This window comes from Chenopodium album, chromosome 16 (genome assembly GCF_948465745.1).
Source record: "Chenopodium album chromosome 16, dcCheAlbu1.1, whole genome shotgun sequence".
In the NCBI taxonomy this organism is placed as follows: domain Eukaryota; kingdom Viridiplantae; phylum Streptophyta; class Magnoliopsida; order Caryophyllales; family Amaranthaceae; genus Chenopodium; species Chenopodium album.
The window spans coordinates 33,597,132-33,610,521 of NC_137849.1; the positions used below are offsets into that span (position 1 = coordinate 33,597,132).

Genomic DNA, 13,390 nt, shown 5'->3' on the forward strand with positions numbered 1-13,390 from the left:
CCACACACATCCGTATGTATGAGTCCCAAAAGGTCACTTGCTCTTTCTCCTACACCCGTAAAGGGTGACTTAGTCATTTTTCCAAGCAAGCATGACTCACAATTTTCAAATGATTCATAATCAAATGTTGAAAGGAGTCCACCGATCCTTGTGTAATTTCTGGATGCGCTTTTGGTTAATATGTCCAAGCCTACAATGCCATAGGTAAGTTGGGTTTGATCCATCTGTTCTTTGCTTTTTATGATCTATGTTGTAGATATGAGTTGTATAATCTAAGACATACAAGCCATTAAATAATTTCTCTTTAGCATATAACATATTTTCTTTAGAAATAAAACAACACATGTCTCTTATTTCAAAAGAAAAACCTTCGATATCTAAAATTGGAACTGAAATAATGTTCTTGGTAATTGTTGGAACATAATAACATTTATTAAGAACCAAAATTAAACCAGATGGAAGTCTTAAATGATAATCTCCAATAGCAAGTGCAACAACTGTTGCTCCATTGACTTCCCTTTTTGCTAATGCCCTGCTCCCTTCTAGGCCCTGGATGTTATTAACAATGTGAGCACCACAACCGGTATCGAATACCTAAGTTGAAGAAGAAGTAAGATTAATTTCTACAACAAAAACATTAGGTAACTCTTTACCTTCAGTTTTCACTGGTGTGTAATGGGGACACCCTGGTGTATGGCAAAGCCAATTACCACAATAGAAGCATTCTCTTTATCTCCTTTTCAGGTACTCCTCAGCATGGTTGAGTAAAAGGTTGACTAATGTCACCGTCGAGCCCTCATCATTATGAGTAAGCCTGACTATATCAAATCCATCGTGGAGTGAGAACAAGATTATGCCATGCGCGGAGTCATCATCAAACGGTCTCCCAAGGACGTCCATCTGATTTAATAAATCAATCAGTTCACTGACATGGGTCCTTACTGACTGACCAGGCATGATCGAGTTTCTTAGCCATTATCTTACAATGAACATTGTAAGCCTCATACCTTATGCTGTCGGGTAGTAAATCCGAGGGATCGAATTAACGACCTCTCTTACATTGTAGTCGTTGAAGTTTCCTCCTCCACTTTCTAATGCCCCAATGCCACCTCGACAGATGGCACGAAGACATTCACACAAGTTGGTTAACTCATATTGCCTGAACCTTCTTTTCCAACAATTTGGAATAGATTCTAAAATGAGATTCCTGACTTTCTCTGCATCCGAAACAATTTTCGCATGCCTTTCAGGATCATAACCTTCAGTATACTTGCCCTCAACAGGTATATATAAACGAGATTCAAGCTTTTGGCTTATGAGAACATTTCTCAACTCGTTCTCCCATTCCCTAAAGTTTCTGAGATTCAGCCTTAAATTTAGTTTCGTTGGCAAAATAGTGTTGTCATTATAGTTATTCATCTACAAACAAAAACAAAACAAGGCAAAGTTCATTAATTATGCTTAATAATTTTAAAGTACCATAAACGATTTAAATTGGTAACTTTAAAGCATTTATTCAATATTAAAATGATCCCTATTGAATTAAATGATTCCAAGACCCTTTATTTGTGTAGTAGTTGTCCGGACTGAGGCCCTACCATCAAGCATTACATTTTCAAGGTGAGTAAACTCTTTACTGATTACAACTCTTTGTAATTCTTGGTTGAATAATTAACCATCACATGTTTAATTATTACACTTAGCTTCAAGATTCTAAACGCTTTAGGTAACCTTGTTGAGTATAACCAATTAAATGTGTAGAACATGATCTACCCCAAATTACCTACGATAACAAGTGACACTATGCCGAGGCCGACCCATCACTCATGATCTAAGGATTGTTGGGTATTCAATTGGAAAAGCAACCTCAATATTACTGGGACCTAGAGTCAATTATGTTGTGATTATTTAGTGAACTCTAACGCATCATCAATCAACATAAAATAAATCTAACATGCATAATCTACTAATGCATAAATAAAACATGACATAGTATGGTCCCTTAATCCTAAGAAAACTAATAAAGTAGAAAAATGCTCCCAATTAAATCTTCATGGATTTCATCCATCTTATTCCTTTGGGCCTCCACTCCATAGGCTTCTTGGATCAATTGCTACCTGCAATATTATTCTATTCTATCTACTACTTAAATAAAATAAAATAAATTACAAAAATACTTAACGGTACACAGACAGTATTTAGATTACAAAAATACAAAACGATGCGCAGATCGTATTTAGAATCTATGGGCCATACTAGTCTATATATAGCAATAAATAATATCATATATTATAAAGTGCCACTTAATAAATCACTCATCATGCTCTCCTAAAATACAACATCGAATGTTCATAATTAAGGAAACATGGCTCTAAATATCTCATATTTTAATTAATTAATTACAGCAATTAGATAATATCATATATTATTTCTAAGCAACCATAAAATATCATATATTTTATTTTAGGTAAGAGATAGAATCAAATCATATTTTAATTATGGAAGGTAAATCATATTTATTTTTCATGATTAACCTAACTAATTTAGAAGATTCTATCCTAATTACCTAGCCAATCACATAATTTTAAATCAATTATTATCCAAAATTAATTATGGGATAATCTCATTAAATCAATTATTATCCAAATAGAATCTTTTTCTCCATAATTATCCAAACTTAACAAAATTAACCACTTTAACTTTGTTAATTATCTTTTACAAAATCAAAACTTATCTTTTAAATTTTAATTTCGAAATCTGATTTTTATTAAAATAAAATAATTTTTTTTAGAGCCGTGCACCAGCCACCGTGGTGTGGCCAACCGAAGCCGGCCACGGTGGCCGTACACCGTGAGGTGTACGCTGCTTGCAGCGGTGCACAACAGCAGCATCGGTGCTACGCAGCCCTTGGACGGTGCTGCTATTGCGGCCCCTCCCTAACCCGCCTGCTGCCTTCCCTCCGGACCACCTGCAGCGGCATCCGTCGTGGCTGCGCCACCCAGCCGAGGTTGCCGCTGCTTTAAAACCTTTTTTTAATTTTAATTTAAATAAAAACAAAACAATTTTGTAAAATTAAATTAATCTTAATGTGGTCCAATTAATTTCAAAATTAAATCATATTCAATCTTGAAATTAGGGTTCTTCATGAAATTAATCCCCAATTTAATTTAACTCTTAAATTAAATAATTTGATCATGAAAAATTCATAATTTAGCATGAAATCAAATAGATTAAATTCTATAAACACATAAAAATCGAATTAAATCAAAACCAAAACACAAATTTCACAAATTAGGGTTTAGGGTTTCAAATTTTCGAAAAATTAGGGTGGGGGTTCGAATTTTTTGAGTATTTAAGGGGCAAAATTCGGATCTTTGATGACTAATTTGGAGCAAATTAAACAACTTTTAACGATTCTATATTGTTAAATCACATTTAAAATAATAATTGACCCTTAATTAAATTATTCTCCTTCCTAATTGAATTAAAATTGTGGACTATCAAAGAATTAATATTCAATACATGTACATGCATAGGCTAACTTATACCACTGTAGGAGTTTATAGGTACGAATGCGGAAAACATGAATCATATTCATATAGCACCTAATCCCAAGATCAGGCATAACACATAAAGAATTAGAATTAATACCTTTGTAGCGTGATTCCACGTGCGATCGAACAAGAACAAGGGAGACAAAGAACCTCAAACGTGATTCCTCTACTTGGTCCACAGGCACGGATTAAGACCTCCACTAATGCTAGTTAGTTGCAATTGAACCCTTCAATTGACCTTCTAAGGAGAAGAACGAGCAACGAACCAACCACGAACCACCACACGTGCCACTAGGGGTGGCCGGACGTGAGTCCAAAGGGAAGGAGAGAGAGATTCGTGGGTTAGAGAGAGAGTGTGAGGGTTTTGGGATTTCTGGTTGCTTGATCCACAATTAACTGTTAATTGTTCTGTCAATTTTTATGTCATACAACCCTAGGCATGGATCTTATTTATAGATCTCATCTCTAAATAAGAGTCCATGACAAAGCCCAAAACCTAACTCTATTCTAAGTATGCTAGCCCAATCCAATTCATGATTAGTTACTTGCTCATGAGGCCCATAAATGGGCCTCTAACTTGCTTAACCCAATACCCTTGTGTGTGACCTCATAGGATCCATTCTAGCGGGCTTTGGACTATTTGACTAGCCCAAAGATCATTGATCATAGTCTAGTAACAGATAATGACGACCCAAAAGAACGAACTTATTATCTCCATAATAGTGATCCTTGATATATCTAGTAATTGCACTTATCGAAGACATAATTCCTTCAGGGAAAACATAAAGCAGTTGCAAAGGGGTTGGTGTTTGAAGATGACAGTGATGATGATAGATATGGGAGTGAGACAGGTTCTTCAAGTGATGATCAAAGTGACAGTGACATAAACTAGGAGCCCACTGAAAAGGAGTATGATGATGGTGATGAGCAGTGGTTTATACAAGATTCAACTGAGATACTTGAGGAGGTTAATAAGGAAACTTAGAAAGGGTTTAAGTAAAGAAGGTGAACATGGTGTGGTAAAGGAGCAGAGTTCAATACTTAGAGAGAACTTAGATATAACTGAGGTTCAGATTTAGGTTGAAGTCGAAGGGGATTCTGATGAGCTAAGAAGCCTGCATGGGTCTTCTGATGAAGAAGACAATAACCCTTGGTTTAATGAGAAGGTTGATTTTGATAAGCCTATTGAGCTTGTTCCAAAGCTGCAGTTCAAGAATGCCTTAGTGCTGAGGAAAGCTTTAAGGCTTCATGCTATTCAAAACAGGTATGAGTATTATTTCCTACACGATGACAACACTAGGATTACTATTCAGTGTAGGCATAGATGTGGTTGTGAGTTTAGTATAAAGACCAGCAGAATGCCTTTATGTGTGTGTGTGTGTAGGTGGAGTGAAGTGTAATTTTAAGGTGTATGCTAGGTTGTTGGTTAGACAAGAGAGTTGGCAAATTAGAAGTTTGAGGGTTCAGCATAACTGTATGAGGTTAAAGGGGAATACAAAGGTTACTGCAGAGTTCATTGTAGAAAAATATCTTGAGGATTTCAGGAGCAATCCTGGGTGGAAGGTGAAACAAATAAGGGACAGAGTGCTCAATGACTTGGGTATACAGGTGACTTATTTCAGAGCATGAATGGCAAGGTGCAGAGCAAAACTAATCATTTATGGCTCAGCTATTGAACAATATGCCAGGGTATGGGATTATGGCAAGGCTATTATCAAGCATAATCTTGGATCTGGTTGCAATATAGTTATGGATGGAATTTGCAATCCAGAGCCACCACTATTTTTTAGGATGCTTATATTCTTAAGGTCATTGAAGGATGGATTTCTAAGGGGTTGTAGACCTATAATTGGGCTGGATGGGTGTCACCTCAAAGTTCCATACCCAGGGCAAATACTAGTGGCAGTGTCTAAGGATAGGAACAATGTCATATACTCCTTAGCTTGGGCAATAGTAGAAGTTGAGAACAAAGAAACATGGCAATGGTTCTTGGAGTCTTTGATGGGAACTATAAGAAGTGATGATGGAGATGGTTACACCTTCATGTCAAACTAGACAGAAGGTATGTTTGTAATTCAATCATTGTACTTGTTACTGTCATTTAAAGTGTTTTGGTAATTAGCGTGTTTGTTGTGCAGAGATTGGTTGAAGCTCTACAAGCAGTGGTGCCTGCAGTAGAGACCAAATTTTGTGTCAGACACATCTGGGCCAATTTCAAGCTCAAGTTCACTGGAGGTGCCTACAAAGGATTGTTTTGGAGTGCTTCTAGGGCAACCACAAATGTAAGCTGCCCTCATTGTCCTTTTGATGCTAGGTGTGTTATAAAACAGTTGAGTAATTAGTTCATTCTTGTGTCTTTTTTTTTTTTTTTTTGGTTTTTTGAAGTTTGAGCATGAGGTTGCAATGGAGTCAATTAAGGCTCTAAATGAAGAAGCCTATGAGTATTTGGATGCTATTCCCACAAGACACTGGTGTAGGCATGCCTTCACCCCCAACTGCTGGTGTAACGCCTCAACCTCTAACTCAAGTACTAAGGTAATCTAAGCAGCGGAATTAACCTAATTCGGTAGAGACGTCATTGCCGTAACTCCCTCACGAGAGTTACAAGGCAACATTCATACCTAACAACCTTAATTCATAAAATATAGAAATCTATCCAATACAGACATTAATCCTACTTCAATAATAGAATATTTTATTATAATGTAAACTTACTAAAGTCTTACTTGCTAATTAATAAATCATCTCAAAACTATAAATAACTAGTGAGCTTCTTAAGGTAATTAAAATCCTTGCCACTATGCGTTCCCTTTGTTCCAACAGTACCTAAAACAGAAAAACATAAAAACGGTGAGCCGAAGACTCAGTAACGTACTACTCTAGTAGTGTAACATCATTTCAATTCATTTTAGTTAATAAATCAGGGAGAGTAGAATATATTAAAATAGGTAATAAAACACCATTTCAATAAACCTTCGTTCATAACCTTTTTTAATAAAATCATTATAATCATTATACATTTAACAGGGGTAGACGTCTCCTACTATCACGGGGAGCTAGTGCTCCATACATATCAAGGGGAGCCAGTGCTCCATAACAGGAATGGGCAAGTGCCCTCAGGGGAGCTATTGCTCAATCATATCAGATTATATTTACATTTTCTTATAAATTAATAGGAATCGAGAAATTCCAGTCATTTAGAGTGCTTTTGTAAAATAGTAAAATATCTTTATAAAATATTTAAAGTGTACCATAAAACTCATCATTACAGCATCCTTGTGATTTCTCATAAAATAATCAAATATTTCAGGGAAAGATTTCAGACAAATCATAGTTATAATCCCCCAAATCATAAAATATGCCAAAGACACAAATCACTTTCAATTCAATCGTAACATCATACTTTCATAAACGCATTTCGAAGGAAATTGCGGGTACTAGCAATAGCCGTTACCTCGATATGCAGTTCGATAGCCTTTAATTTATGTTCTCACTGAGCTCCGAGGTCCGACTCTTCTTTTTATTTAACAAAATTTTAAATTATAGTATTAGTAGGGAAATTGATAGATATATAATTAATTTAATCATTTTAAAGCTTTTACAAAAGAGGTTAGCAATCTTATTTGAAAATACATAGCACTATAGAGTATAAACAAGTGATTAACGAAAATTCATTTTAAGAAATGATAAGGTATAACCTTTTTATATAATATGCTTATACAACTACTTAGAAAACTGTAGGTACTACGTTACTACTACTATTCTTTTTAATAATAAGAAAGGAATACTTATATTTATTTAATAAATATACCAGTACATAGTAGTAATAAAAACAAAGGTATTATAGCTATGATAAGCAAAATAAGATTTTCATCATAATACTATATACACTATCAATATTTAATCACCAAATGTATAGATAATCATTTTCAAAGAAAGTAAGAGTTTTTTTTATCTAAAATAAAAGATAAACTTATACTCAAAATTTATATTGGGGAAGAGTTTACTCACTTTGACTTGCACAAATGGAGTAGAGGGTTTTCTTAGGAACAAGCTATAAATGGAGGAGGAAGAAGAAGGGCGTGAACAGGGTGGTTGCGTGAGCTGGGTCGGTGCGTGAGGGAAGGGTCGGTAGTAACCTACAGCAGGGGAAGGGTACGGTGCCACGGTGGTGTTGTTTCTTACGGGTATTATTTACTTGCTACTATATATAGACTTGTAAGAGAAGGAAGAAAAGATTAAGATTGCTATATTAATTAGATAAGCATGAACATGAACATTAAGCTCATCTATCTTTAGACAAGATGATAAGTGGAACCATTGAACATCCAATGGGAAAGAAGCAAATTTTAACTTTGCTCATTTTTCATTCTTAACCGTGAAGGAAGCAAGGAGCAAGTTAGGAGGTGGCTTTTGTCTTCTTTTTAGATAGGCAAGGGTATTTTGGTAATTTCATTTTCTCAGGTACAAATACAAATTTTGATGTAAATCTTAAACATTGGACAGAACATAAAAATATTACTGAACCCAAAATACATTTGTAAATAAACTACTTTCCATCGTAAAAATTAGCTTCCAAAAATAACAATACTTGTTAAAATAAAGATCAGTTGAAATTAATCAAACTAATAATAATAAAATTAGAGTATAATAAATTGAGTTTAAAATCTCAGGTATTACAGCTGGTCAAACATGTTACTGAATAACATATGTGAGACCTTTAGTGCAGTCATAAAGGATGCCAGAGATATGTCAATCCTCACCCAAATGGAATGGATAAGGAGGTACATGATGAAAAGAAATAATGAAAAATGGGAAGACTCAAAGATCATCACAAGCAACCTCACCCCCATGTCAGAAAGACTTTTCAGATGATGGAGTTTGTGTCAAGACATTGCACAGTGCAGGCTTCTAGGGGGGATACTTATAAAGTCAAGTTGAATGATGACCAAGTGATAGTGGACTTGGGTCAGGGCACTTGTACCTGTTATCACTGGCAACTCAATGGCTACCCATGTGTTCATGCATATGCATGTATTATGGACCAAAGAGTTGACATTGAGCATCATGTGCACCCATACTACCACATGGACATTTACAGGAAAGCATATGAACCCCTAATTCAGCCAATGCCAGGTCCCAAACATTGGGGAAAGAGTGAATGTGAGAGAACCACTTCCACCGGCTTTCAAGATACAACAAGGAAGACCAAAACAAAAGAAAAGAAAGCTGAAGCAAGATGAGGTACCACCTAGGGGGGCCTAATAGAACCAAAACAAACAAAGGAAGAACCAATGCAGAAATTGTGGTGGTTATGGCCACTATGCAAAGACTTACTAGCTTCCTACTATGGGTGAATCATCTAAACAAAGATCAGCAGGTAGACCTCTAGTTGACTCACCTTGGGTGGTGGAGCAAAGGAAGAAGAAACAGGAAAGAGCTGCAAGGAAGGTAATTGTTGTGGAATTTGTACAATTAGGTATGTTGTGTTATTAGTTGACTTTGAAATGGGCACTAATTTATTTATTTATTTATTTTATTTTATTTTATTTTTTTTTTTTTACAGAGTGCCATAAGAGTAGGACCAAATAGCATTGCAAACAAATCTTTTCCTCAGGAGAGGCCAAGGTTTGAAGCACTTAACAAGAGGACAGGTTCACAAAATCAACCATTGTCCCAGCAAGAATCACAGGTTGCGATTCAAACAGGGAGAGCCTCCAGTCAGCCTACTTCAAGCAAAGATGCAACAGTGAGAACAACTGGAGTGCAGACCAGAAGGGCAAAACTTCAGACTTTTAACAAGCTTAATCTCACTCAATGATGTAATTGAGTAGGAAGATTGATGTATGATTGCAGACAATTATGTAGCTAGTTAAGTGACAATGATTGTAATGAATTAACATAGTCATGGTGATAGTTTTTAAACTAACTAGTTGGTGTCACTCTTTTGTATGGCTCTTATGGTGCCCAAACTTTATTCAAAGTTTCAGACTTATGTTCCTATGTTCAAGGTACTAATATTGCAATGGAAAAGGCATATGTTTTTGTGTATTTGCTTTTCTTATATAGTTAAAAAAAAAGTCAGATTATTGCAAATAAATGACAAACAATAAACAACAAATGTGGATCATACTCTATCCACTTAATTTCATTAACATTAAAAGTAATGCATCCATGTTCATTACATTTAACACAATTAGATTAGTAACCTAACCATCATAAAATACAAAACAACTTGCAAACCACCTACTTAAGCATCACAAACACTCCCAAAACTCCAACAAATACACTAATAACAAGGGCAACAACAAACCAAAGTACAAAGTGTTGACTCATGCCTCCCCTGCCTTTGAGTTGAGAACCTTGCATTTCATCTTCAAATTATCAACCTCATTCAGCAAACACCTCATTTGGCCACTAAGGTCTTCAACTTCCCTTTTGTAGTCACTTACTTCACCCTTTAATAACTTCTTATCCAACAACAGGTTGTTGATAACCTGTGTCTTCCATGTTGTCCCATCAGGTTGATCAACCCACTTAAATGCCTTACACCCCCTAGTTTCAGTCACAGGATCAAAGAACTTGCACGTCAAGAATTTTCTCCCGGGATTCTCCCTTGTCCAACTGGTCAGCTTCGCAAATGGCACACCACATTGACACTTCTTCTCTTTTAAAGGATATGGGCTTATGAAAGACATGACCTGCAATAATATGGAATGTACAATAAACGTCAGACCCTATATTCTAATCCAATAGAACAGCAAAACAAATCGAATTAAAGATTGGACCCGAAATTGAAAAACCCCCCAATTCAAGATTTTGGGTGAACCCTAATTTTAAAATTCGGTAAATCTCAAGGATACCAAAAACAATTAAACCATGAATTATACAGTAATTACATGATGCATCGACTACAAAGTGGAATTAATCACAATTACTCTAAGATCAAGCCTTTTATAAGCGAATTCCACATAATCAAAGTTTTGTGTTCTTACCTTATTTTAGCTTTCTCCACCAACAACTCTTGATTGGATGTTGAATCGTTGAATTAGGTTAGGTTTCAACTTTACTTTCTGCAATTTCCCCCAAATCTATGAGTTCAATTGTTCCAGAATTGCAAGAATGAACGTTAAGGATGATTATCGAAGACTTTTAAAAGGGTTTCCCAAAAGTAGCCGTTACAGTGGGCCCTAGTAACAGTTCCACTTATGGGATAACAATTTTGGTGGAGATATCAAAATTTTAATTTTTTATGTGGTGTTATAATAAAACTTTTAGAAAAGGAGGTGTTCTAATAAAAAATTTGCAAAATATGTGGTGTTATTTTCTAATTTTTCTTTTAATTTATTTGAAAAAATATTAGAGAATCAGTCAAAAATAAGTTTTAATCAGTAAAATTAGTTTTAGTTTGGTAAAAATACTTTTTAGTTCGACAAAAATAATTTAAGTTCATTAAAAATAATTTCAAGTCAATAATAACATAGATATCTATTCACAAAAAAAATTACAAAAAGTATTATTATATAAATATAAGCCATATGATATTATATGTCTAAATATCCTACATTATCAGAACGAATTATTTGTTTGTATTTAACATTAAAGTAAAAATGGTATTGTAGACACCTAATTGTGTCTCCCCAAAAACCAAACCCAGTGATGAATATCTTTCACGTTATTGATTATCGAACGAGGTGAAATGTGAAAGAGTCTCGTGGTGCATCTATTTTTAATAAAAATAATTCATTTTTGTTTTCGAAAATCATTCATTTCGTATCCTATTTATGAAAAACGTCCAATATAGCTTAGTATAGTCCATAATCAGGGTCCAATAATTGTGTAGTTGGATGGGATTTGAAAAGAGCTTTCCAATGATATATTATAAGCCAATTCCGATGAATAATGAGGAAGTTATGGCCAAAATACTAAATTGGGCCCAAACCGGATTTTACCTACGACCCAATGATCATGTGGAGGGTCAAAAGGTTTAATCCCATTCCTAAACTAATTAGGATTAATTAGAAGCTTCTATTAGTTTCTAAAAGATCTTAATGATCCTTTTTGAAAAGATAAGATTAAAGAGTTTGAAATTGAATAAAACTTCTCTTTTTGAAAGTCCTAATCCTATTCGAAATGAAAGACGTTCAAAGATGATCAAATATTATTTTCTTCCCTCATAATTATTATCCAAATCTTATATGGTTGGATATCTCTTGAAATTATCTTTCCAATGATATATTATAATATTAATTCCGAGCTATAACGATGTAGATATGAAAGAAATACGAATGAAACTCTATCCAAAAGTGATACCCTTCCACTATTTCGGCCATATCTTTTATTCTACAAAGATTATAATCTGATTCTAATTGGGTTAGAAAGTAGAATTCAAGAGTTTTCCAACAACATATTATATGCCTTATTTGGACTTCTGGATCAAAACTTATGATAAAAACAAAATCCGCAAAAAAACTATTTTTACCGCGACGCGATAATTCTATCGTGTCGCGATAGTCCTATCGCACCGCGTCAAAAGGAATTTTATTCCGATTTGTTCTAACTCTTTTCTAATCGTTTTTGGATGTTTTTCTTTATAAATAGGGTCGTATTTTCCCATTTTCAATCACCAGCAATCATCAACAACCATCTAATTCTATTCTCTTCTCTCTCAAAGCTAGAAGCTTGTTCTTTCTCCCTCTTTCTAAGCCTTCTCTTTTCAAAAATACAATACCGCATTCGCGAGTCTTAGACGCCCCTAACCAAGCTCGAAGTTGCCTTCACCCTAGACGTGAAAGGTTGATAATTTCTAAGGGTTTGGTCCCAAATCCCTATTTCAATTATTTAAATTAATTGTTTGATTTAATATTTTCCTTGAAGTTACTGACGTGTGTATTGTTTTGATAGAAAAATATAAGAGGCAACAAAGTAAGTAATTTTATTGCTCTATATCTTTAGAAAAGCATACTTATATTATTTTAATTCCTAATATCATGTTAGGATGTTATTTATTACTTTCTAGTATCATGTTTAGGTTGCTTCCTATTTTCTTCTATCATGTTAGTATCATGTTAGGGCTAAAGCTTTAATCTTTATTGTTTAGCGACATGGTAGGATTTGTTATTAATCTTGTTAGTATCATGCCTAGCATCTTGCTAATATTATTATGCTTTGATGGGGATATTATGATGATGGTTGTTGTTATTCGTATTATTATGTTGCTTGATATTATTGTTATTGCTTGATCATGCCCTCTCTTGCAGGTTTAAAGGGAATTTGTACTTGAAATCACGCTTAATAAGATAATTAATAATTTTATTTAGGCTAATATAATTTTAATTCAAGTGATCGCCAATAATAGATTTATTTGTGCATTAATGTTCAACCAACATAGATTAAACAGGTTTAGGATTAATATATTGATTGTATGTTAGTCAGAAAGCACACATGAATATGAGAAGAATAAAGTAGAGGCCTATTTAGGGCAGGTTTAATCTCTTTTAGGTTAGATTTGTACCTTCATCCTCAAATATCCAGTCATTGTTCAGGACCACTATGGAGTTAGCGATCTCATGGATCATGAAGGGGTGTAACCTTCACCCTGTGAACGATTTATAAGTTCCTAAAACTTGTTGGCGACGGCACAAAACTAGTATATATATAAAGAGGAATTTTTTTTTTCAGAGTTTTTAGAGAGCCACATAAAATTTAATTTTCTTAGCGCCATGTAGGATTATAAAGTTTAGTTGTAGCCAATTAAATAAGAAATTGTTAATTTATTTTAGAATTAAATAATTCAAATGTCACGTAAGCAAAATTGGCAAATGAGATTTTTAAGT

At 34.4% G+C, this 13,390-nt stretch overlaps 1 protein-coding gene across 1 annotated transcript; it reads left to right on the plus strand.

Annotated features, from left to right (window-relative positions):
* The first annotated feature begins 5,183 nt into the window (after positions 1-5,183).
* On the plus strand, positions 5,184-6,888 carry LOC145584100 (uncharacterized). The gene is made up of 4 exons (XM_081641028.1): positions 5,184-5,599; positions 5,677-5,836; positions 5,940-6,089; positions 6,865-6,888. The coding sequence occupies exons 1-4, from the start codon at positions 5,184-5,186 to the stop codon at positions 6,886-6,888; spliced, it is 750 nt and encodes a 249-aa protein (XP_081497154.1).
* Positions 6,889-13,390: the final 6,502 nt, after the last annotated feature.

Bases quoted from the DNA above. Each gene is read 5' to 3' on its own strand.
- LOC145584100 (XM_081641028.1), top strand. From the start codon at position 5,184: ATGGCAAGGTGCAGAGCAAAACTAATCATTTATGGCTCAGCTATTGAA. The intron at 5,600-5,676 runs GTCAAACTAGAC...TTTGGTAATTAG, and splicing joins GGAGATGGTTACACCTTCAT to CGTGTTTGTTGTGCAGAGAT. The intron at 6,090-6,864 runs GTAATCTAAGCA...CAAATATTTCAG, and splicing joins CCTCTAACTCAAGTACTAAG to GGAAAGATTTCAGACAAATC.